The following is a 26,789-nucleotide window of genomic DNA, read 5'->3' as shown; positions in this document are numbered from 1 at the left end:
CAGTGAGATGCTAGGGTCATCTGTTATTTCAGCAGAACTGACCAAAACAATGCACAAAACTGCATTCCTTACAGCAGCCCCTCCACCAGTTCTTCCTGCCGTATTCCCATCTGCACGAATGATCCCCCATCCACCAAAAACTACCGTCCCTAGGATAAAGCCCCAAATTCTTAATGAGTGTACTTAAACCTTCTGTGATCTGTGCCTTAGGTGCATTTGTTGTACTAGTGAAGAATATTCAGCTCTGCTACATAGAGAACAGGAAAAACGAACGGCATGGACGCAACTCATACATCAAGTTAGTAACTTACAAGACATGCTGAAGATCGATGACGTCAACGGAACATACATGTAATGAACACAGATAAAAAGGAAAGAACAAAAGGGAGTATTACCCCTAGTCAGAGAGTCATGGACAGACCAAGTAAATGTTAACTATCAAGACACAAATCATGCCACCTCCAGATTGACAGTTGTCATCCCCAAGTCAGCCACCCAGTAGGGCCCCATGTGTGTAGTCTGCCTAGAAACAGACGAAAATCACAACTGGCACACAGCTCTTCCAGGCATACAGGTCCTGAGTCTCCCCAACAGAACAAGTGTCCATCTGCTGAGCCCCCTGCTTTAACCTCCTCTCTGGCCCTTGCAACTACACTCTCGGCAGGGAAGGTTGTATATACAGCAAAGAGCAGGACGTGTAAACACTGCAGAGCCCAGGATCCGGGGATGCAGTCCTTCCACGCGGCAGGCACCTAATCCTAAGCGTTAGCCAATCCCAGACCTCCCCACGTGCTTCTTGTTGCATGTTTTGAAATGATTTAATGAGCTGTGTGATTCACGTAGCTTAACTTGGGCTGCAAGCTTCTCTACTCTGGTACGGCTGGGAGAGCCTGCCCGGTCAGGCTCTTTTTTTGAAGATTTTATTTGTAAGTAATCTCTACACCCAATGTGGGGCTCAAACTCACAACCCCAAGATAAAGAGTTGCATGCTCTAGCGACGTAGCCAGCCTGGCACCCCTGTTTCTTAGAAGCTACTGCTGCATCTAGATAATTTCCCACACAACAGTCCAGCCCCATCGTTCTCCTCCGGCCTTATCTTGGGCCACTCCCCCTACTCATGTTACTGTAGATGCAACTGTACTCAACCAGTCCCCAGGTGCAAACCTCCGTGTCCTTCTGCACCTGCCGTTCTGCTGGGAAGCCCTTCCCTCCTCTGCACCAAATTCCTGTTTTTCCGTTAAAACTCAGATATTACCTCCCCCGGAAAGTCCTTCCTGACCTCACCCCTATCTAGATAGGTTGCCCACCACCACCACCACCCCATCCATGCCCTCCCATTGCACTTGTCCTGAATTGTAATTGTTCATCTACTGAGCTGTCTTCCCTCCCACACTGTGAGCTCCTTAAGTTGACGGGGACCATCGTCTCTGAATGCACCTTGCATCTCCATAGGACACATAACTCCAGCCCTGGCACACAAGCCGGCATGTAATAGGCACTTGATAAACCCTGGATGAATGAATGAATGAATGTCTTGATAGCGAGTACAAGGAACATAAGTCAATTTTTGCCAACAAAAGAATTATGTATGACTTTTGGGTCATCGATTCTTGCTAAACAAGACTGCTAATGTCATTACAGAAGATACTGAAAATTGAGCTGAATCTACCATGCTCCACTGGTATTTGTTACGGAACCTTAGCAAAATAATTGGAACAGAGTAGATGTTCAATAAATATGTTAATGAATGACTTAGTGAAAATACAAATACATGAATGCTACATTTTTTTTAACAACTAAATTCCTAAGATTCATTTATTTGTTGTTGGGGTCTGTAGGATGACCACAAATGAAAGCCATTTGACGGGCACCTGGGTGGCTCAGTCAGTTAAGCGTCCAACTCTTGGTTTTGGCTCAGGTCATGATCTCAGGGTCCTGAGACTGAGCCCCGTGTCGGGCTCCCTGCTCAGCAGGGTGTCTGCTTCTCCTTCGCCCGCTGCCCCTCCCCCCTCTTGTGCTTTCTCTCTCTCTCAAATAAGTCAATAAAATATTTTAATTTTTTTAAAAAAGAAAGCCATTTGAGATATCCAAAATTCAAGAAGATATTTTAAATATCTGTAAGAGTTACATAATCCTAGAAATATGAAAGAATGTGACATCTCATCAAGTTCAAAAGTCTTTCTTACATATATATTTTCAATTTAATATCTTAGGGTCCTGTTAAACTCAAATGACCTTTTTTTTTTTTTTTAAAGATTTTATTTATTTATTTGACAGACACAGCGAGAGAAGGAACACAAGCAGGAGGAGTGGGAGAGGGAGAAGCAGGCTTCCCGCGGAGCAGCACGGAGCCGGATGCGGGGCTCAATCCCAGGACCCCGGGATCACGACCTGAGCCAAAGGCAGCTGCTTAATGACTGAGCCACCCACGAGCCCCAACTCAAATGACTTTAGAGATAAGTGCAAAATACATAGATTCATAGAAGCCCCCCAAAATGCAAAATCCCATTAAGCAATCAACCCAAATGAGAACTGCAGAGTTAGTGAGCTATGAGATCAATTTTTTTTTTAAAGTAGGCTCCATGCCCAATGCAGGGCTTGAACTCACAACCCTGAGATCAAGAGTTGCATGCTCTACCAACTGAGCTCAGCCAGGTGCCTGAGATCAATTCCTTTATAAGTTTTAAGGCCCAACTTATAAAATGAAGTATAGTGTAATAGCCAGAGTGGTCAAAAAAATAGCTCTGAATGTCTCTGGCTCCTGGTTGCAAGACCCACCAAACCCTCTGATCATAAATAAAATGAATTATCTGGACAGTAGCTGTCTTCCTTTCTACCTCAGAAAATTAAGAAATAAGTTGTTGCCATTAAGCAAGATCTTAATTAAATCTTCATTAGAACATATGTTAAATGAAATGATAACTGTGAGAAATGCTAATTATCTCCCAGTATCTAGTCCTTCGTTCTTCCCTTCAACCCATGACTGTCCAGCTAGGACTGCAGTTCTCAGCCTGCCCTGCAGCTAACAGAACAGGTGCATTAGTGGCCTGTGAAACTTCTGGATCAGAGTTTTTAAAGAGGAAGCTGGCTGGCCCCCACCCCCTCTTTTCCCCCAACCTGGGGGGCTAGAATGTGCATAAGGCCGACAACAGTGGCGGAGGTAGTACGAACCAGCCTCTACCTAGAGAGTGAATGAGGCTGGCAGAGGGGAGATGACAGAGCAACACGACAGAAGGGAACTGGGTCCCTGGATGGCCTTATAGAGCAGAACCGCCTCGCTGAGGGAGAAAGAAACTTCTAGCTTTTTGCTCTGAGGCAGTTCTGGGTCTCTGTCACAGTAGCTGAGTCTGCACCCTCCGTAACACAGTAACTATGTTCCTTCAGATGCTCTATGTCTTTGAACCCCATAAAGATGTACAATTAAGGAACAACAATTTAGGAAATCAAGAACACAGCAGTCACATTTTGTGTTAAGGAGGAACCTGCACCTATTTTACGTAATGGCAATATTTTAGAAATTTTGGCCTTGGTTTTAAGGTGAAATCTTACTAAATAAACAAGTAATATTAGCATATCAAAGAAAGCATCAAGCTTACTCTACGTTTAATAATTGATAAGAATTATGTAAGTGTTCAGAAAGATGATGTTTGCTCACCCAGATGACTTACGTATTTAAAAAGAAATTGGTTTGGGGAGGGAGAAGGTAGGGGCAGGGGAGGCAGAATAGGTGGTTAGACTCTGGGGGATCACATAGGTACACATGTTCCATTTCCATACTCAGTGGTGAATTCGTGGGTATTTATTATATAATTTCAAATTCGTCAGTGAATGAGGGCCATGCATGAACCAATGATGAGAGTACATTTTGATCAAGGATTAGGATTAATCCAAGTCTGTGCAGCTAGAGTCCCAAAATAAAAGACAATGTTTTAAGATATTTGAGCTTCTAAACAGGACAAATATTATTCAGAAATTCCACCAAACGTGATCACAAACTTTTGTTAAATTTCTAAGAATGGTAAATTAGGACTTAAAAGCCCAAATCAGAACAATTAGGTTACCATGAACGGACTCTTCATAGGTTAAAAAAAAAAAAAAAAAAAAAGCCAAGTATTGGCCATTTCACGTTTCAACCTATTTGACAGAAAGAGCAAGCGAGCACAAGCAGGGGGGAGGGGCAGAAGGAGAGAGAGAAGCAGGCTCCCCACCGAGCAGGGAGCCCGATGCGGGGCTCGATCCCAGGACCCTGGGACCATGACCTGAGTCAAAGGCAGACGCCCAACGACTGAGCCACCCAGGCGCCCCCCAAACAGAGCAGAGTTTCTTGCTCTCCTTTAAATATCTTTACCCATCTCGTGGCCCTTATTTCAGTCTACCTTGAATTCTAGTCAATTTTTGCCTAGTCTTCCTCCTCTCTTCCTTTTCTCTCATCCCAATACAATGGCTTAAAGATGGTGTTTGTAAAATGGAAATCCAGTGACCATGGCTATCATCAGCAAAACCCCTGCTGGATTATCAAGTGGCAGGCAGGGATCACATGGTGGCTGAGTGAAAGCGGCAAGGCAAGGACTCATCACAGATACCCGAGGGGAAGACACCCACGAGAGGGGCTTAGGTCAGACTTCCACGGGGCCTAAGGGCATGACCATGTCTGGTGAGAAGGCACCCCCTGAAGCTTGAGCAAGAGTGTGTTTCCCTGGATTTGTGTCTAGAAAGAGAACTCTGGCCATCAAGAGGAAAACCCACGGACACAAGACAGGACAACATTTCCATGGTTTAGACCAAAAGATCTGAAGCTGAGCACGAAACAAGGAGTGGAAATGAAGGAGGCGAGTGGAGACGGCCGGGGAAGGGGCATCAGTAGAATTTGGACCTGCATGGCGGGAAGGACGCAGGAGGTGAGAGGAAGAACAGGTTGGGGTGTTCCTCTGAGACTCTCTTTTTTTTTCCATCAGAGAAATAGAAGCAACTACTTTTAGACAGGTTATTAATTTTGAAGTGTTTTCAGAATACTCCAGGGGAGATGTCTAGGAAGTGCATGGCGATATAAGTTAACCACTCGGGCCGAATTGAAGAAGTGGAGGGATGGGCTAGATGCCCCTCCAGCACGCTGCCCAGTGAAAACATGATGGGAGCCACAAACACAAGCCACCCAGGCAGTTTTTCTAGCAGCCACATTAAAAAAAATAAAAAGAAACAGGTGAAAATGATTTTAATAATACCTTTTTCTTTAACCCATAATGTCCACAAAAGAGGGGGTCACAAAGGCCAGGAAAGAACAGGGGAAAAAACAAATTTACTTTTGGTTAATATACATCATTTCCTTTTGGGACACAAGTGAAGAACATGTTACTCACAGTTTCTGAAGAGGAAGCCGGTCTCTGTAAACTGTCACCTTGCACCCAAATGCTCTCTGTCACAAATGCTATGTGTTCTGCTTCAAGTATAAAAGGAGAGACAAGAAACAGGGCCCATTTGTTCAAGTCATCAATGGACTGGACAGAGGGAAAGAAACACACAAAAAGGGGATTCAATATCACTTCAAATCACAACTGTCACGTATATCAACATCTGGGACCTCCCCTCCTCTGTAATTCCAGGTGGGATCTAAATAAGTTAATCGGATGCTCTCCTCCTACATACCACATTAACCCTGAGCTTCTGGTTAAACTGTGACTGTTTAAACACCTGCAAGATCCCTTCTATGATCCATGACAATTTTAACATCTCTAGATATGTGTGATCTACCATTAATTCTGAAGCTGGGCTTACCCCCACCATTCCTTACTGCTTACAGCATGAGGAGCTTCCCAACTCACAACTCAGAAGCACATTTAAAGGTGAGGAGGCTCAGGAGTGCATGCCGGTCAAAAGAAACCCATTACTAATAGAAGCCTGAAGAACTCTTCTTCCATTTCCTCTAGCCATTATAGATAGCATCAGCATTGGTTATCAGATTGGATTTGTCCGTTTATCTGTGCTCTCCCTCCTGAAACCTCTCTAAGAGGACAGTAAGTGAATTTTAAAGGCTTTAAACCACTAAAAACAATGCATATCCAGAGCAGAAAAGCTGACCTCTAAGGCTGCAGGGGGTGAGCCCTTTTATCACCACCAAAAAAAAAAAAAGGTCGGGCTCCACACCCCGTTTACCAATTCAAATCTGCCCTTTTGATCCCGGAGGATCAAAAGGTGTTTCCACCTGGCCTAGTAACCTGGCACATAGTACACTATTAATAAATATCTACTGAACTAATTAATGAATGAAAATTTGGGGGAGAGAAAATGCCTCTCCATGGGTTAACATAATTATCAATATAGCAGTTAACAGGGTGCCTGGGTGGCTCAGTTGGTTAAGCGACTGCCTTCGGCTCAAGTCATGATCCTGGAGTCCCGGGATCGAGTCCTGCATCGGGCTCCCTGCTCAGCGGGGAGTCTGCTTCTCCCTCTGACCCTCCTCCCTCTCATGCTCTCTGTCTCTCATTCTCTCTCTCTCTCTCTCAAATAAATAAAATCTTAAAAAAAAAAAAAATTTAAAAAAAATATAGCAGTTAACAACAAAAAAGTTGTCCACCTTACTCAAACACAGAACATGTGTATATTAAACAAAAAGCTTAAAATTTCCAGTGTGTATAAACTCTTTGGTTATAGTTATCAATTTCTGTGGGAATTTCAGTTATATAAACATACACATTCTATGCATCTGGTTCTAAATATATGAAGTAAGGAGACAACAAAGACATAAGATTCATTTCTGTAAAGTTACTTTAGTCCAGGTAGACGGACAAGGTAGCTAGCAAACCAAATCTGTAGCCCCACCATATTCCATAGCTTACATCAACAGTAGCTAATCACAAATAGGTTTTCCAGTCACAGGCCTTACCCATCAGAGCTGAAACCCAACAACCACGAACCACTCCTTCATTCACTGAAATACTGAGTGACTATCACAGGGCAAGCTGCTAAGCTAAGCTAAAAAGACCCAATTCCTAGGGAGAAAAAGATAAAAACTAGAAATAGGAAGGGTGATTTAAAGTGTATGAGGGCACAGCGCAGGCCCATCCCATCTAGTGTGAAGAATGAGGAACATCTCCTTGAGACAATGATATCTGAGCAAAGCTCTAGGGTGAGGCAAAGTTAACTTCAAAGCGCAGGAGCATAGCATCAGGTTCCAGAATCCCTGAAAACCCAAAGCTGGCTTGGCAGGGGTGCCCCCACAGTAGGCTGGAGCGGTAGGAAAAAAGCTGAAAAGCCCTGGTTATAGTTATGGTAGTTAACAGATCAGTAAAGTCATGGAGATGTTCAAAAAGTAAAACTGTCTTCCAAGAAAATTAAAAATATTTACATCTCAACATTTTTGAATGTCCAAAATGTTTACTCTAATTGAAATCTTTTTTTTTTTAAGATTTTATTTATTTATTTATTTTTTTTTTTTTTTAAGATTTTATTTATTTATTTGACAGACAGAGACATAGCGAGAGAAGGAACACAAGCAGGGGGAGTGGGAGAGGGAGAAGCAGGCTTCCCGCAGAGCAGGGAGCCCGACGCGGGACTCGATCCCAGGACCCTGGGATCATGACCTGAGCCGAAGGCAGTCGCTCAACCAACTGAGCCACCCAGGCGCCCGAGATTTTATTTATTTGACAGAGAGAAAGCACAAGCAGTGGGAGCAGCAGAGGGAGAAGGAGACGCAGGCTCCCCGCTGAGCAAGGAGCCTGATGGGGGGGCTAGATGCCAGGACCCCAGGATCATGACCTGAGCAGAAGGCAGACCCTTAACGGACTGAGCCACCCAGGCACCCCTCTAATTGAAATCTTAAAGTTTATTTTTTTAAGTAAATGAATCCAGATTGTAAACCACTGCAATAGAAAAATGCACCCCTCAATTTTTCTTTATTTTGTTATTTCTCTCAATCTTGGTTCCTTGAGAGAATTAAGCCCTATTTAGTTCACTGAGCCCTCAAGTGGAATGAGTGTCTCGCTGTCTTGCATCTAAGTGGTCCTACCTAAGCACTCTCTCAGAACTGAGAGAACAGTTACTCATTTTCTGTGTGTTATAGTATACTAACAAGGAAGGGTATTTTTGATTTGCTAGTAGCACGATATAATTCCATACTTAAGCATACAACAAAGTATTCAAACCTGAGATAAGATTTTAATTCCCACGCGGGTGTTATGGTTTCGCACACGTAGAAAATCTTACTTTAATGGTAAAAGTGAGCCAACTTTCCGGAGGGAAGAGGAAAGGGAAACAAACCGATTAAAAGCAAACACTTTTAAATGCTAATGAAAACAGAGTTTTGTCAGTGGAAATCTGGGCAGAACTGCACCGTGAAGTCCACCTCCAACAGCTGAATGGATGGAACTGCTGTCCCTTTTTACAGAAAGGGAACATTAGTTTTGCTAAACGACCCGCAGGTGAAAGAGCCTGCTGAACTTGCAGCTATCAGGCTAAGTACTGGGTCAAAAACAAAGTCTGTGTGCAAACCGGAGTCAGAGATGCAAAGTGGGGCGCCCTGGTTGGTAAAACTCGCCACTGACAGGGCCGTTTTGTCCCCTCGGAGATATCTGACAGAGGCTGACGATCTGCTGTCTTTCTGTGAATTCAGGTTCAACCCAAACGCAGCCACAGTGGAGGAGAGGATGTCAGAAAAGACCCTCCAGGTGGGCAGTGCTACTCGCCAGATTTGGAACGGCAGGAGCCATGCATCCCCATACAGTCGACCCGGCACGCCGGGGACAGTGTCGCCTGGCGCAGCGCCGGACCTCTGGTCCCCCCCGTCCGGGTTCCCGAGGATATCGCACGCAGAGGCAACCCCGGAGCCCGGCCCCCGCACGGACCCCAAGCCCGCGACCTCCCGGCTCGCACAGCCCGGGCGCAGCGCGGGGCCGGCCGGCGCTTCCGGCAGACTGCGCCCCCGAGGCCGCGCCTCCCGCCGGCCCCGCCCCCCCGCGCGCGCCCCCGGCCCCGCCCCGCACCCCGCCGGCCCCGCGCCCGCCCACCTGGCTCTCGCCGACGCAGAAGACGCGGCCGCCGCGGCTCAGGCATACGCGGGCGCCCTGGGGCCGCGCGGCGGCGCCGCAGAAGGTGAAGGAGCAGCGCGAGGCGCGCAGCCGCTGCACCGTGGCGCGCACGAGCGCGGCCGGTCGGCGCCCCCAGCGCGCCCACAGGTAGAGGTAGCACAGCGTGATGAGCATGACCGGCCGGCCAGCGGCGGGGCGCGATCCCCGGACGCTCGCACCACCGGCTCTCCCCTCCCGCCCGGCCCCGCCCCACGCCCGCCCTCCCGCGGGCCGGAAGAGGCCGCGCCATAGGGGTGAGGCCGCGCGGGCTGGGGAAGGCCGGGGGGGGGGGGGGGGGAAGATGGAGGGAGGGGTGAGGATGGAGGGAGGCTGAGCTGGGGCTGGGAGGGTGAGGATGGAGGGAGGCTGAGCTGGGGCGGGTAAGGAAGGAGGCCTGAGCTTGGGTGCCCCCCCCGCCCCCACACTGGTGGGGGAAGGTGTGATGGAGGGAGAAAGGAGGCGTTAGGAAGAGGAGGTTGATAAGGTTGCAAACCAGGGATTAGGCCCATTTGGCTGGTTTAAGCCAAAGTCTGGCCTCCCTTTCTTGGAGAGCTGGGAGGCAGATTGAAGAAGGGCCTGCGGGTATGTGTACATTAACTAGTACCATACTGGTTAGTTATTCAACTAACATACAGCCTCTACCCAGTCCAGCTGGGAAAATAAAGTGAGACTGGGTTTATTAGATTATTCTAGGCCTTCTTGCAAAAATGATTTTACAGGGGCGCCTGGGTGGCTCAGTCGTTAAGCATCTGCCTTCCGCTGGGGTCATGGTCCCAAGATCCTGGGATCGAGCCCCGCATGGGGCTTCCTGCTCAGGGGGAAGCCTGCTTCTACCTCTCCCAACGCTCCCTGCTTGTGTTCCCTCTCTTGCTGTGTCTCTCTCTGTCAAATAAGTAAATAAAATCCTTAAAAAAATGATTTTACAATAAATTACATAAATTCACAATGCAATTATATATATTATATATACAATGCAACTGTATATAATACATATATTTTATTTTTTTTTTTTACTCTAAATATTTTAAAATAAGGACTGAAAACAAGTTGAAGACAGACCAGCACTAAAAAGGCTGCCTGGTGTTCTTGCACATGTGGGTCACCAATTTGTGACATCCTAAGACCAGAAGAAAAAGGGAACCTCATCAATTATGATTCAATGTTCTCGTCCCTAAGAGAAGCATAATTATTCCTGATGGTGACAGAGCTCTCACCCATGGAACGTCATTTGTTTTTTGTTTTTTTTAAAGATTTTTTTTATTTGACAGAGACAGTGAGAGAGGGAACACAAGCAGGGGGAGTGGGAGAGGGAGAAGCAGGCTTCCTGCGGAGCAGGGAGCCGGATGCAGGGCTCGATCCCAGGACCCTGGGATCATGACCTGAGCGGAAGGCAGACGCTTAACGACTGAGCCACCCAGGCGCCCCCTCATTTGTTTTAAAAGGCAGTTTGCAGGGCGCCTCGGTAGCTCAGTCAGTTAAGTGTGGACTCCTGATTTCGGCTCAGGTCATGATCAGGGTCAGGGATTGAGCCCCTGTCAGGGTCCACATGCAGCAGGGAGTCTGCTTGAGATCAGCTCTCCTTCTCTCCCTGCCCTCTCTCCCTGCCCCTCCCCCACCAGCTCATGTGCGCATTCTAATAAATAAATCTTCAAAAAAATAATAAGGGCGCCTGGGTGGCTCAGTCATTAAGTGTCTGCCTTCGGCTCAGGTCATGATCTCAGGGTCCTGGGATCGAGCCCCACATCAGGCTCCCTGCTCTGCGGGAAGCCTGCTTCTCCCTCTCCCACGCCCCCTGCTTGTGTTCCCTCTCTCGCTGTGTCTCTGTCAAATAAATAAAGTCTTTAAGAAAAAAAAAAAGAGGTCTCCCAGAACATTATAAAAAAAATAAAATAAAAATAAAAAAATAATAATAGGCAGTTTACAAAAAAACAGCGTCCCCAGCAATTCTGAAATATAGCAAAGATTTTCCCTGCGCCGCTTCCTACTCCGGCCTCTGCTGTAAGAAGGCATAATGCAGTAGCAATCAGGTACACCACTCCCAGGTCTTCCTTAGTCCAACGATAGACGTTTAAAGTGCCCTGACCACTTACTCATCTGCTTTAAAACACTGGTATAGAAAACCCACTTTCAGAACTTCAGATTTACAGTCATGTGACAGAGGAACTTTTTCCCAGTGCATACAGCAACGATAGATTTTAAAAGAGAGAATGTGAAAAGCAAAAACCAGCCTCAGAAACAAGATAAGCATCACAGTGGGCCAGAAATAGAAGAAAGACAGTAAGTGATGAGCAGGGCTGAAGCCGTATCTTCCACTTTCCTGCAGGACCGTGGCACTTGGGAAGGGAGTTCCTGCACGGTCACAAGGCCTAAAATTGGGTCGTTGTGCCACTGGAGGAAGGAACGAATGAATCCTGCTGAGGAAGGCTTTAGTCCCTCCAGGATAACACAGGGCTAAGAAGTTAGGAATGAGAAAATGAAAAAGCTTTACAAAATGATAAACCCTGAAACCCTTCAGATAGCCTTCTTGGAGTTTGCTGAATTATGGTTCTAAGAACACAGCCTCTCCACTCCAGCTAGGTATGAAGAGGTCATCTCCTCTACCTGAAGGTCACAAACATCTCTAGTTCTTCCAAGTTCCTTAAGAGCTTTGTAACCCCACCTTCCCAGACACCATAACTGCATCGAGCCAGAACAGGAACTTACCAGGTTTGCCCTAAGGTGCTTCCAGATGTCATGGTCTCAGAAGACATCATGGGGAAGGGTGGGGGCCAATTCTATGTACAGCTCTGGGTTATAAAGAATGGGGACCACAGTGGGTGAAAATGAACTGAGAAGTTGGTGAGGTCCCTTCTTGACCCTTGGACTGAGAAGCACTGTTACCATTCAGGCCCAAGAACGAGCACAGGAAGGCAGAGGAGTAAGAGAAGTTAAACAGGCACATGGCAGGCTCTGTTTATGAGGATAACAGCTCAAGGATCGAGCTTGGCTTCATCATCCCCAGATAACAAAGGAAAAGGAGAAGGACGCAAAAAACAGGACAATGGGGGATCTCAACTGTGTGCATACCTGATTCACCCCTTATAGTCCCTCACCATTCAAAGTGTGGTCCCTGGACCAGCAGCATTGACATCACCTGGGAGCTCACTAGAAATGCAGAACCCCCCGCTCCACCCCAGACCCACTGAATCAGCATCTGCACTTTCACAAAATCCGCATGTGATTCACAAACACGTTAAAATTTGAGCAGCATTGTTGACATCCACCTCTGTCACTCCCTAGATTTGGGTTGCTCTGGACTCTTCACTAGACTCTTCCAAATCGTTGTGGAGAACAGACTAGGAATAGACCACAGACGAGGAATTCAAGGAAGATGAGGCTTCCTACAGGAAAAGCCGACTCCAAGTCTCTCGTCTGCCCTGAGGAGGCATGCCCTGGAAATCATGGTTTGGGGATAAGGCAGAGTGTTAACCAACAGTATCCCTCACCCAGAGGAGCTCTCCTGCCCCCCTCCACCACCATTAAATAGATCAACTGTTCCTGCCCAGGAAAAGCCTATCTTGCTGACAGTAGCTCTCTGCATTTGCAAAGCTCTCTGACCTCAGCCAAATGGCCAGAGCTGAATAGGACAGTTCCTGAAGGGACCCCAGGCTAGTTGGAAGCATTTAGTAGATGCTGAATTTTAAATAGCTCTCACTGTAAACGGTTCACATTTAGCAATTGAATTACCTAGTCTCTGCTTTATATAAAAGAATTTATTTCCTCCACATCAGTGTTGGAGTGCTAAAAACAAATATTCAGAAATCCCAGGGTCTCAAGAATGACCGTCTGTTTGAAAAAATACCCTCCGTAAAAATGATTTAAATACAAATTTAATTGAAATCATGAGGTTTTTGTTGGTAAAAGCTGTACCGTGAAGACCTTTTCTTTGACTATTTGAATGTCTATGGTATGTGTGTTTATTAGCCAGAAAGTGTCAGGGGGACTATTCGTATATGCAGTTAACCGTTGAATAAATTAAACTATTTTAAGCCATTAATCCTTTTTATTATTGTTTTAAACCCAAAAAGAAAAACTCAATTTGGACTGATAGAAACAAGCTACCAGCAAAAGAATAAATTAGAGGCTTGGGCTGTGATGAGGGCCTCAAAGGGGAAAAAAAATTGTCATTTTAAATCTTGCTGATTAGCAAATGCCAGGCCCCATGAAGGTAGGGATCAAAACAACCACCACCTCACCCTTGGTCAAAGATCAATTTTGGAATCCCAACTTTTAAAAACATTCATTCCAAATAGGAAAATTTTGTATTAAATACCTTGTACATTTCCATAAATTACTCCTTATAATTAATTATGTAAGGAAGCTGAGAATGTATTATTTTAATTGCATTTTATTTTTATAAACTTTGGTTACTTTTCTAATAATACTGCTTTTGGAAGTTTTATATATATCAAAACGACTTTAAGTTCTACACAGTTTGTAATTAAGGGGCGCCTGGGTGGCTCAGTCGGTTAAGCATCTAACTTCAGCTCAGGTCATGATCTCAGGGTCCTGGGATGGAGCTCTGCGTGGGGCTCCCTGCTCAGCAGGGAGCCTGCTTCTCCCTCTCCTTCTGCCCCTACCCTCCCCCCTTTGTGGGCGCACACATGCACTCTCTCTCCCTCCCTCTCCCCCCACTAAATAAATAAATAAAATCTTTAAAAAAAAAATACAGATAATAGGGGCACCTGGCTGGCTTAGCCAAAAGAGTATGTGACTCTTGATTTTGGGGTTGTGAGTTTGAACCCCAGGTTGGGTGTAGCGATTACTTTAAAAAAATCTATATATATACCGATAATAAAGTCAAAATGTGAATTGTGACCCAAGAATTAAAGGATGCTTTCACATAAAACCTTAACAGCCTATATTTAATGTGTCGTTATTTCTTAATTATATGGAATGCCAAAGTAATAGCAATCTCCCTGCAGTAAAAATAAACATATCGACTGATAGTAAGTAGGTCAAGATAATGCTAACTGGTTAAAACCATTTGAATTTATTACAAATCTTGGTATAACAATATGTAACATTAAATTGGTAAGAGAATGTTACATATATTTTAAAAGAAGATCTAAGTTTTAAGATAGGATTTATTTACCAACTGTTTAAAATGTATTGATTCTAATATTATCAGTAATTCAATAATAGGCAGAACCAGTTAGTCTGGCTAGAGATCACACACACATGTATCTTACAGCTATATTTTAAGTGACAGTATGTGGACGCAGTAATGAGAAAATGAAACGTATTATAGAATATGGTAGACTGAGGTGATCTCAAAGTGGAACAGCCCCTTCGCTATCTGGAGGGGGCTGGAGACCGCTTGCTAAATTCTACCACCTTTTAAGAACTTAAAACTGTCAGCTATTAGAATACCAGCACCCTGGGGCGCCTGGGTGGCTCAGTCGTTAAGCGTCTGCCTTCGGCTCAGGTCATGATCCCAGGGTCCTGGAATCGAGCCCCCCAACCGGCTCCCTGCTCAGCAGGAAGCCTGCTTCTCCCTCTCCCACTCCCCCTGCTTGTGCTCTCTCTCTCACTATGTCTCTCTCTGTCAAATAAATAAATAAAATCTTAAAAAAAAAAAAAAAAAAGAATACTAGCACCCTTAAGCTGAAAGCAGAATGAAAACAGTGGAACCAAACTCTCCATCAGATGAATATGTAAAGAGCCATACCAAACAAGAGATTATGAATTACTGGGATGCCTGGCTGGCTCAGTTGGTGCAACCTGTGACTCTTGATCTCAGGGCTGTAGGTTCAAGCCCCACGTTGGGCACAGAGCCTACTTTAAAAGGAAAGAGAGAAAGGGATTATGAATTACTAAGCATCCATCCTGGGATACTAAGAACCAAAGGAACTGTACAGAAAATCTTGGTATCTATTCAGTATATGATTCAATATGAGCTTTAATGCTCATGTGAAGACCTTGTTCTAAAAAGAACAAGGACATTGTTAAATGAAGCAAAAAGCAACTTTATTAATCAAAATAAAGAGAAAAGGAGATAAAATTAGAGGATGGGAAGAATTTTAACTTGAACACCTCAAACTATTGAAAATAGTACTCATGCCTTTAAGTCTTTAAGAGAAAAAGAAATACCTTTTCCAACTTTGTTCATGAAGATGGCCTCAGAGCAACTTCACCCTGAAATGCACCCTAGTGCTCAGATCCTGGTATGCATGCTATTTTTTTCCATTAAAAGGAACCAGAGATCCTTGGAGAAATGGCTGGCGCAAGTGTTAGGGACGTGCCTGATGGACCAGGACACCTCATTCCAGAAAGAAGGTAAGCTTCAAAGAAAAATAGGGTCCTGTCAGAAGGATACAGGAGCCAACCCAAAGGGCCCCCCACTAGCCAGGTTAGGACAATTTGAGTATCAAATTGAAATGCGTTAAATTTATGAAGAGCCATGAGATCATGATGATCCACAATAAAAGTTTATTCCAAAAGAATGTAGAATATAATCAGCACTGCTGCTTCTTGTTATTTGATTGTGTTTGTAGTACTGACTCCTTTATCCTATTGATGAAAATTAGTACACTGTAAATTCTTCCTTTAGAAGGCTATTTCTGAGCCAAGGGAGAATCATCGATACAAAGACCCCAGAAGCTGTGATGCCGAAGCAAAGAGAGCCCAGAAATCAGTCGGATCTCGTTTTAAGGCTCCTGAAGAGTGGGATGGTCCTAAAAATATAACAAAGTGCTCGATGTCTTAGGTCCAAAATCTTAAAAATCAGATGAAATTTGAGAACTGATCAGCCAGTATGGGAAGTGCACGCTTCTCTGGGGCAGAAATAAGTAATGCTTTGATCTGAATCTAGAGAGGGGCTAAGTGACTGCATTCCTTGAGATTACAGAATCATTGATGTGACCACAATAGATGGGATTTGGTGTCCCATAAAGACTCAGCAAAACTCTGTGATGATCAATGATCTCCATTAACCAGGACAGTCACTGTTTTCTCAAAAAACATCCATCTCCGAATCCAATAAAATTTTGAGTCAAATACAGACAGGCTTAGAAGAAACAAAACCACAAATTTATATTTCCGGGTTAATAAGGAATCTATGTGTATGTGGTATCTGTATGCCTGAAATGTGTAAGAGAATTGGCTATTTTAGGCACAGCCTTCTAAATCTGACTTGAAATGGGTACTTTTAACTTGAAATCTTACTGAGTTTTTAAACAGCATTGAAACATCTAAGAGAACATCAGGTTTGCCATACTGATAAGCTTAATTTGCTGGATTTATACAAATTGTTTAATCAGGCAACTGAAGTACATAAAAAAAAGAAATCTAATCGAGGAAGGGCTTGTGGTCTGGACGGGGACACTGAATACCCATGGCAGGAGGATCCTTGCCCACCTCTCACCGTGTCTGTCTCTCTTCTCATGAAGGAGAGCAGTTACAGTCTCTGCAAAAGCATATCTATAAATAAACAGACGTAATTGTGTGCGTGGTAGGTCTCCAGAGCGGGAGGAAGAAATCAGTCCCTCCATATAAGACAATGCTACATGTTGGGGCGCCTGGGTGGCTCAGTCGTTAAGCATCTGCCTTCAGCTCAGGTCATGATCCCAGGATCCTGGGATTGAGCCCCTCATCGGGCTCTCTGCTCCGCAGGAAGCCTGCTTCTCCCTCTCCCACTCCCCCTGCTTGTGTTCCCTCTCTCGCTGTGTGTCTCTCTGTCAAATAAATAAATAAAAATTAAAAAAAAAAAAAAAAGACAATGCTACATGTCAGCAGTAGGAGAAAGGAAAATGCTCCACAAAATGATGGCTCCTGAATGTTTTTCTGGGCAAACATTATCACCCCTTTCAGGTAGCCTTTAAATCTTATGACCACAAGGTCTACCTTCCTTTCCCTCCCCTAGTGGGCATCACAAGCTCTCTTCTCCCTTACCTGTGCTACCAGGCCCCCTTCCCTGCTGGCCCCCTCTACCTGCAGCACACACAGATCTGACCATTTTCAGTTTCCATCCGTTCCATCATTCTGCAGCATTTGCTTTTCTGACTCTGGCGTCTCTACCAATCAGGTAAACAGAAACCACTCTAGATATTCCAACAGAGGGGATTTGATATCGGAAATTGGCTAAAGGCACGATGAGGGTGCCAACATACCAAACATGGGACGGTGAGGCAACCCAGAGAACAGAAATAGCAGAAAGCCACTACCTACCCACAGGGAGATGGGGTGACCTCAGCCTACAACCAGGGTCACCTGGTGGAAGGGGGAACCTCCCAGGGATAACAGCTAATGCTGGGGACCCTGCCAGAGCTAGGGAGAAGAGGGGAATTCCCCTGGCTTCTCCAGTCCTCTGGGCTCTGCCATCGCCCTTGACATACCTCTTTGGAAGCCAAACGAAAGAGGCGCCTCCAAGAGCCTCCTTCCTTGTGAATCACTGGAGAGAGGGGAAGAGGCCAGGGGCGTGAGTGGATCTGAGCCAGCCCCTGTCCTTTCTGAAACTCTTACCTTGAGTTCTTTCAAAAGTCATTATCTATTTCTGTTTCTGTGTTATGGGCTGAATTGTGCCCCTCCCCCCCACCCAAGTTCTAATGTTGAAATTCTATCCCCAGTACCTCAAGATGTGACTATTTGGAGATGGGGCCTTTAAAAGTGGTGCTTAAGGTAAAATGAGGTCATATGGGTGGGCCCTGATCCAGGATAACTGGTGTCCTTAGATTAGGATAGAGATGCACACAAAGGGAAGACCACGTGAACACAAAGGGAGAAAACCTTCAGAAGAAACTAACTTGCTGATACTTTGATCTTGGACGTCCAGCCTCCAGACCGTGAGGACATATATTTGGGCTGTTGAAACTGCCCTGTCTGCGGTACCTTGTTATGGCAGCTAGGGCTAACTGATATATCCTAGTTCTGTCTCTCGGACCCTTCTGTGAACCACTGGTCTGGAAGGAGTCTTTGCCCCCAACTCTGGCCTCACCTACATCCTCTTCCAGGGTGGTCTGTTTGCTCTTTGGGTTTCAGTGGCCACCCTTTGGGCATGATGTCCAGATGGCTACAGGGCCACAATCATTGTTTCTCCATACCTACTTGGACCTTCTGTTGGTATCCCAAGTGCAACATGAATAAAACCAACTATATTTTTTCCCCCACAAATTTCCTCTTTGTCCTGATTTCTCTAGCTAAGTTAATGACATCAGTCTTTTTTTCACGTGGACCTAGGACATAGTCATCTTGGAGTCCCGCCTTCGCCTCCCATCCTCTGTATCAGTGGATGACATCTCCACACCGTCTCTTGAGAGTTTCATCTTTCCACCCCACCCCTCATCCAGTCCAAGTGCCCATTCTGCTCTCATCCGCTCATCGGAACTAACACAATAGCCTCCTGATGATCCCCTGTGGGTTTCCTGCTTCCCGCCTCTCTGTAATCCAGCACATTGTGACTTTGTAAGGTCAACTCTGATCTCATCGCTCCCCTACTCAAACCCTTCAGTGTTCACCCTTGCCCACCAGGGAGTTCAGTGTCTTACCTGGCATTCGAGACTCCATTGTACCCAGCTAGCCTAGTCTCCCCCTCGTGCCGTCCATCAACTTGTTTATTCTCTCCACATCAGCACATCATGCACTATGCTAATCACTGTGTATATTCTTACATTTAGACCTCTCGACTCTGCAGGGAGGCTGTTGTCCCCATCTTGCAGAGGAGCAAATGAGTGACTTGCTCAAGGTACCACAACTGGGTGGGGATGCTGGAGGCTGGATTTATGTCCTTCTGACTCCAAAGTCCTTCACCATATAAACCAGGCACCTGAGAGCAAAGAATGCTCTATGCACAACAGTAATAAATAGAAATGAGACTCAAGATCCAAGAGGGAACAGTAGCAGAAGGCTCAGACTATGGTGCTGCTGGCCCCGAGGGCAGCCTTTTGTAACCAGATCAGACAGGCTGGGATTGTCCAGAACTCGGACACATCCAAAAAGCTGTAAGTGAGGGTTCATCAAGATCCTCCCGGCAAACAGCTGGCTCTGGAAACAGCTGCAAAACCAAAAGAGGCTTGGGGTACATTTCTTGTACTACAGCTCAATGTCACTGATTCAACAACATCTTAAAGAACCTCAAGTACAGGAAAATACAAAGTTTAAAACTGCAGTCTAAATGCTAGGGTAAATTTTTTAAAAATCTAAAAAAAGTAATAAATGCTATGTGGTACCCTGGATTGGATCCTGGAACTAAGTGGACTTTAGTGGAAAGACTAGTGAAATCTGAAGTTTGTAGTTCAGTTGATATACTAGTTTTGATAAATCCATGGTTGTGTAAGATGTTAACACTGGAGGAAGCCGAGCAAAGAACTCTGTACTATTTTTGCAACTCTTGTAAGTCTGAAATTATTTCAAAATAAAAAGTCATAAAAATTAGGAGATAACCTTCTACTGAATTTCATTGGCATTTTCTCCCCTGTCCCTAACTAGCCTTATGGTCTTCAGCACATCATTTCATCTCTCTGGGTCCCAGTTTTCAACTATTTAAAAAAGGAGTGACACAAACCAGATCATCAAGCTATAAAATCCTAATACATTTACGACGTGATTCACTTTACAAGGACCTGATCTGCAGTGATGTCTTATTCACGTTCATAACCCTGGTATTTCTCACTGTTGCTCGATAAAAGTTTCTGAAACTAAACTGGCTCGTACCTCAATTTGTAAGATGAGGGAGAACTGTTTAACTCTTTTGCCTACTTGGCCACTAGAGAGCGAAGTGCTCACAAAACTCTCTCCACTGAAAGCAAATTTATCTTCATCCAACAGAGGGGAGTGGTCCTTTACGTCCTATGCACATAAAAATCCATTCCTAGTTGGGGGAAGGGAGTCACCATCTGTGAATAGTTTCCTGCCCATCAGATAAGACCTCCAGTTGGGGCGATTAGTACCATAAGCTTCCAGAGATTAGACAAACACAGCACTCAGCAGACTCAAAAGTCTAAACCACCTCAATAGATCAGAGACTGAACAGCAAACAGGTGAGCCCCACTCAGCAGTTGTCTTCCTATTTCCTGAACAAAAAGGGTTGCACTTTTAAAACGCTGGTTAAAGAGGTCAAATGAATGACTGTGGAAATTGACTAAAACCTTTACAACCAAAATGAAAAAGCCTTAGCACTGCATCCTCTTAGCAGCCCAGGGCTGAGCCTGTGTGAGCTGCAGTTTGCATGGTGAAGCAACAGAGGCATCCATCTGGAGTCAGGCATCCCGGGTTCAAATATTGCCCCAGATCCCCGGCTCCCGCCACGGGCACAGACACGGACACATACAGTGACCATGTGACTGTGGGCAGGTGCCTCTGTTCTCACAGTCCTCCTGGAGAATAACAGCATCCACATGGTCCTGGCTGAGGATTAAGAAGGAGGTGGGCACACAGGGCCTGGTAGTGACCTGATCCAGGAACAGCCCACCTGGATGAGTCAAAAGGAAGGGAATAGGAGAACAAGACGCTATCATTTCATCCTCCTAACTCTTAGGGGTGAATATTATTACCTCCTTCTAACAGCACAGGAAACGGGCTGTGGTCTACCCAAAGCAGGGCTCCTTTCAAGTAGATCAAGTTGCCTTCCTCAGGCATGGAAAAGTGTGTCTGCCCCCAAATGTTCCTGAGCCGACCAGTCACAGTGCCTCACATCCCTACCATTTGAACCTCTACTTCAGGTGTTATCATTTAATGTCCCAACAGAATGAGATTTAAATTGAAGTCAGTGTCAAGTTCTGGACTGTGGCTGCTATCAGTGTCCACCACAGTAATTTAGAAAATTCAGAGTAGACATCCTCCTCCCACCCCCCAGTGTGTAGGAAGGAGGACAGAAACATTGTAATATAATTTGCTGCCTCATGATTTGCCAAGTAAAATCCCAGACAGAGCCTGAGATCTGAGAAAGGGACAAGCAGAGGGGCATCAAGGGACAACTGGGAGTGACAGGACTGAGGGTCAAAAACTTCAGGGGCGCTTCAGCAGAGCACCCTGGGAATGTCACCCAGCAAAGCACGGATGATAATTTATCAAAAAGCAAACTCGGTGTAAATTACAGTCACTTCGGTAACACCCAGCACCAACGGGTCCTCCCCTTGTGGCTGCAAAGGCCATGAAAAGGGGCAGATGAGGCACATAATAACTGAATTCTCTCTTCTCCCTCAGCCAACCGGGGCATTTTGTCCTAGGAACTGAGACTTCCATGCTTAGGGAAAGTGAATCCCTGCTTATTTAAAAAAAACAAAAAACAAAAAAACCTCACACCTGTTATCAAATTTTGCTACTGGAAGTTTCATGGGTCTGGAAAGCGAAGTTTGGTGGAAAGAGTCGGTGGGAGAATGGGAGCATTACATGCAGCCCCTTACGTTCCCAGGCCAGCATGGCTCTGCTTTCTTGTTTTCACTGGGTTTTTGTAGAGCACCAGCACCAAGACTCCAGGAAGGGGTCCAGAAAAGCTGCCATGCTCCTTGTTGGTGTCCCTTGCTTCGCAGGTCAACCTGTGATTTTTTTTTAATGCAAACGTATTTTTTAAATGCTACACTTGTGGTGAACACCGCATAATGCATAGAGTGGTCCAATCACTATGTGCCACACCCAAAGCATTGTCAACTACACTTCAATTATAAAAGAACCTAATATAGGGGCTCCTGGGTGGCTCAGTTGGTTAAGCATCTGACTCTCGATCTCAGTTCAGGTATTGATCTCAGGGTCTTGATCTACGGTTGTGATGGGTTTCTTGCTAGGCATGGAGCCTACTTCAAAAAAAAAAACAAAACCTATACTATAGCTAAACAAAAAAATAAAATGAGTTTATGCAAATCCTGCATCTTAGCCTCAAAAGCATTGCAGGCAGTTTACAAGAAAATAACAGTAAATCTGGTGGAATAAAAGGAGAAATTGAGACTGTGAGAAAGGAACTCAGTAACCACAGGGCCTGTACGTTACGGGGTTTATAAATGCTTGTAAAGCCCTAACTAGAGAAAAGGCCGTTTCCTGAAGAAGCCAAGAGCAGATGACGCAGCTGAATTGGAACTGCTTTATGCAGCCCGCTTTGAACGAGATTTCAACCCTGGGAAGATGATTGCATCCAGCCCCCGGGCATGTTGAATAAGAAAAGCAAAACCAGACGAGCAGGAGGTGATCAAACTATTCCCTTCTATAAATAACTCCCCCCTAGGGGAGTAACAGCAGGATCAAAGGCAGGAAACCGAGCCGAAGAATCCGGCCGCTTCTTGGAGAACCCACGGAGGAGCGTGCGCCCAGGGCCCCGTGGAGCCGGGACCGGGCACTTTACCGGGCCGGACCGAGCCCCGCCATCCGCGCCGCACGTACCTGCTGCCGGAGCCCGGGGCACCCCCAGCCGGGCTCCGCGCCGCGGCCCACCGGGTGGCCGGCCGCTGCCGAAATGCCCCGGAAGGTGTGCCCAGGACAGAGCAGGTGGCAGCGGGGGCGTCGGGAACAGACAGTGGGAAAGGCCAGGTAGGGAAACCCCTCGGTGGGGCCCCACTGCCGCTGCACAACCCCAAATCCTGACTGCTGTGGCCACCGCTGGCCACACTGGCAGGGACTTTTGGCTCAACCTGGGCACCCTTCCCCCGGCTCTCCCCCACTTGGCCGCCCAGAGCACGGCCTGGCCTGCCCCTGCGTTCTCCTACCTGTCCTTAGGTTTTGCCTTAAACGTCAAAATGTCACCTCCCCAGGGAGGTCTCCCTCCACGCTCCACGCCCCACGCCTAGGCTAGGTGAGCCCCCTCCCCCCTCCCCCCACACACTCCAGCAACAACACTCACCCACCTTGTAATTGTTTGAACCCTGAGTCTGCCTTCTCTTTGAGGCTGGAAACTCTCCAGGGGCAAGGACGAGATCTGTCTTTATTCCTGGCACAGAGTGAAACCAAGGTGGCTGAAGGTTTTGCTAGATGCGAAGGAAAAGTCGCCAAATCTGGCCCCTCTTGCTAGGATGTTTGGGTGAAGGAGGTGCAGATTATGGGTTTAAATTGCTTATTCTGGGGCACCTGGGTGGCTCTGTAGGTTAAGCATCTGCCTTCGGCTCAGGTCATGATCCCAGGGTCCTGGGATGGAGCCCCTGCATGGCGCTCCCTGCTCAGTGGGCAGCCTGCTTCTCCCTTCCCCGCCCTGCCCCCCCCGCCCCCCCCCCCGCCCCGCTCATGCTCTCTCTCACCATCTTTCTCTCTCGCAAATAAATAAAAATATTAAAAAAAAAATTTTTTTTTTTTTTAAGATTTTATTTGCGAGAGAGAGAATGAGAGAGAGAGCATGAGAGGGAGGAGGGTCAGAGGGAGAAGCAGACTCCCTGCTGAGCAGGGAGCCTGATGTGGGACTTGATTCCGGGACTCCAGGATCATGACCTGAGCTGAAGGCAGTCGCTTAACCAACTGAGCCACCCAGGCGCCCCCAAAAAAATTTTTTTTTAAATTGCTTGTTCAGTGGATTTCTTGTTCCCGTGCTAGGTGCTAACTGCTTTCATCACAAGAGTAACTGAGACCTGGATTTACTGTTCCTTTGCTAGGGGCACTTAGATTTCCATTGATGCCTCAACCATGGATGGTCCTATTTTTGCCATCTAATCCCTGAAGCCTCGCTGTCAGCACAGCAGTTTCAAGCACGAACTTGAGCCTTCCCCATCTGTGTTTTGGGGAATAGGGAATTCATTATTCTGTGGTAGGACCTCCATAGAAGGCCCCATGATGTCCATTAGGAATACTGCCACCCCCCCCCAAAAAAAAAAACGAGATAAATGCAAAGACTAAGAATCTGGGAAAAGGAATGGAGTCTGGCCTGCAGTTAGGTGGCTATGGATGGCCTCCAGGTCAGAGAAAACCTCAAGTTGAGATCTGCCGTCACTGCTGAGGTTTCTAGTAAACACAGCGGAATTCAGAGTGACCAGAGTGAGCAGATTTCAGGTGACCAGAGTAAATGTCTTCAAGAACCACAATTGCTGACAGCTGCAAAATATTCCACATTTGAGTGTTCCATGATTTGTTCACTCCTCTCATGTTGTTGGGCTGTTTTCTCCCCCAAGTGATTGCTCACACAATGCTGAGAACAGTCCTATACAAAAACTTTTTAGCCACCTTTCTGGTAATTGTTTAGGATATATTCCTATGTTCCTATAAGTGAAATTACTGGGTCAAATGATATAAGCCTAAGACTATGGGAACCTAAGGCCAAACTTCTTGAATGTTGTATCATTTTATCTCCTAATAGAGGACAGCCTTTTAAAAAAATCTTTATTACTTTTAGGGGCACCTGAGTGGCTCAGTCGATTAAGCGTCCAACTCTTGATTTTGACTCAGGTCATGATCTCAGGGTCGTGAGATTGAGCCCTGAGTCTGGCTCCGCGCTGGGAGTGGAGCCTGCTTAAGATTCACTCTCTCCCTCTGTCTCTGCCCCTCCCCCGCTCTAAAAAAAATAAATCTTGGGATGCCTGGGTGGCTCAGATCGTTAAGCATCTGCCTTCGGCTCAGGTCATGATCTCGGGGTCCTGGGATCGAGCCCCGCGTCATCAAGCCACGCGTCGGGCTCCCTGCTCCGCAGGGAGTCTGCTTCTCCCTCTCCTTCTGCCCTTCCCTCTGCTTGTGCCCTCTAGCTCTCTCTGTCAAATAAAGAAATAAATAAAATCTTTAAAAAATAAATAAATAAAAATAAATCTTTACTACTTTGATTAATGAAAAATGGTTATTTCTCTTAAAAGAGTGGTTTTTCTTTCCTTTTGAATTACTGGAAAAACTTTTTTTTTCAATGTTTTACTAGTCATTTGCATTTCTTCACCTATGAAGGACATTTACAGTGCATGTTTAAAAAAACAAAAACTAGAATATTGCCAATACCTCTATACTTCTTATCTTTCCCATCCCATACCCCTGACTCCTCATCCTTGATATTCCATTTATCACTCCCTTGCTTTAAAAAATACATCTTAAACGAGTATATCCCTACACAGTACATTGTTTTGTTTTAGCTTTATAAAAATATTATTCAATAAGTACACTTCTGAGCCTGGCACTTTTCCATGCCATGTTTCTAAGATTTACACATATAATTTTGCATAGCTGCACTTTATATTCATTTTCACTGCTATATAATATTCTGTTGTATGACTACATCATTTGTTTAGCCCTTGTCCAGCTGATCGACACTGAGTTATTTACAGTTTGTTTGCTGTGACAGACAGTCCTGCTCTGAATATCCCCTTACTTATCCCCGGAGCCAGTGGGCAAAACATTTCTCTGGGTTGTGGACCCAGGAGAGGGATTACTGGGTTGAGCTAATTAACATTCGTTTTTAAAGGTAATGCTAAACTGTTTTCCAAAGTAGTTATACCAATATATCTCCCATTACCAGCGGTTTTTATTTGTTCTCAACTGAATACCTTTTAGGCCAAATACCTGTTCTTTTCAATTTGCAGTTTATACTGATTTTTACAACTGCCTTGGAGAATTGTGAGGTTCCCAAACACAAAACTTCACATTGTGGTTCTTAAGAGAATCCTCTAGAGGCAACGAGCCAGCTAATCACAAACCCTTATTGTCCAAAATCTAGGTGTAGGCCATGGTGGCTTGGAGTAGACCCATGGTTCGCAGGACAATGGCAGGGGTGTTACTAGCCTAAAAAGTCTGCTGTGAGCTTGGTGTGGGGGGGTTTTCCTAGTGACACAAGAGTCCTGTGCACGGTAGCCCCAGCAGCTGCTTTCAGAATCTCCTGCTATTTGTAGCTCTATGCTGTCACCCCCCCCGCCCCGTACATACAACCTTCTATTTAAATCAGCCACTCTTGGCATCTCAAGCTACCACTCTTCTTTTTTTTTTTTTTTTTTTAAAGATTTTATTTATTCAGGGCGCCTGGGTGGCTCATTTGGTTAAGCGACTGCCTTCGGCTCAGGTCATGATCCTGGAGTCCCTGGATCGAGTCCCACATCGGGCTCCCTGCTCGGCAGGGAGTCTGCTTCGCCCTCTGACCCTCCCCCCTCTCATGTGCTCTCTCCCTCTCATTCTCTCTCTCTCAAATAAATAAATAAAAATCTTAAAAAAAAAAAAAAAGATTTTATTTATTCATTTGAGACACAGAGATACAGAGAGAGAGAAAGAGAAAACATGAGCAGGGAGAGAGGCAGAGGGAGAGGGAGAAGCAGGCTCCTCACTGAGCCAGGAGCCCGATGTGGGGCTCGATCCCAGGACCCTGGGATCATGACCTGAGCTGAAGGCAGACGCTTAACCATCTGAGCCACCCAGGCGCCCCAAGCTACCACTCTTCTTAAAGGCCAAAAAACATTTACACTCTTTGATTTGGGATTCACAGTTGTGGGCATTCATTCTAAAAATGCTAATAAAAGAAGAAATTAGATTCATAAAGATACTGATAGCCACATGGTTTATGAGTGATTTTAATTGGCAAAACATTTTTTTATTTTTTTAATTATTTATATTTTATATTTTATTATTTAAAATTATTTAAATTATTATTTTTAAATTATTATTAAATTCTCTTTTAATTTTTATTTTAAAGATTATTTTTTGAATTATTATTTTATTTTTTTAAGTTATTATTTTAGAGTAATCTCTACACCCAACATGGGGCTCGGATGCTCTACACACTGCACCAGCCAGGTGCCCCTTAATTGGAAAATTTTAAATGTTCCACAGTAGGGAACATATTAGGCAGATTGGGGTGTATCCACTAAGTGGTACAAAGTGTCG

At 45.4% G+C, this 26,789-nt stretch overlaps 1 protein-coding gene across 6 annotated transcripts in view; it reads right to left on the bottom strand.

Moving 5' to 3' along the window:
* The window catches only part of HLCS (holocarboxylase synthetase), a 227,620-nt gene extending 204,418 nt beyond the window's left edge, over positions 1 to 23,202 (bottom strand). For 2 of the 6 annotated variants that reach the window (XM_078074269.1, XM_078074315.1), the window contains exons 1-2: positions 9,000 to 9,253; positions 5,358 to 5,495 (exon numbers count right to left, since the gene is read on the bottom strand). In XM_078074269.1, the coding sequence (XP_077930395.1) occupies positions 5,358 to 5,495; positions 9,000 to 9,194 (333 nt within the window). In that variant the 5' untranslated portion in view covers positions 9,195 to 9,253. Of the gene's footprint in view, positions 1 to 5,357; positions 5,496 to 8,138; positions 8,630 to 8,999; positions 9,254 to 22,406; positions 22,684 to 22,867 lie in introns of those variants that run through there. The other 4 variants (XM_078074352.1, XM_078074388.1, XM_078074413.1 and 1 more) reach the window with 4 other exon arrangements.
* Positions 23,203 to 26,789: the final 3,587 nt, after the last annotated feature.

The sequence above is a fragment of the Halichoerus grypus genome, chromosome 1, assembly GCF_964656455.1.
Source record: "Halichoerus grypus chromosome 1, mHalGry1.hap1.1, whole genome shotgun sequence".
Taxonomy (NCBI): domain Eukaryota; kingdom Metazoa; phylum Chordata; class Mammalia; order Carnivora; family Phocidae; genus Halichoerus; species Halichoerus grypus.
The sequence above is the reverse complement of the archived record's forward strand: the minus strand, read 5'-3'. Positions and strand labels throughout refer to the sequence as shown.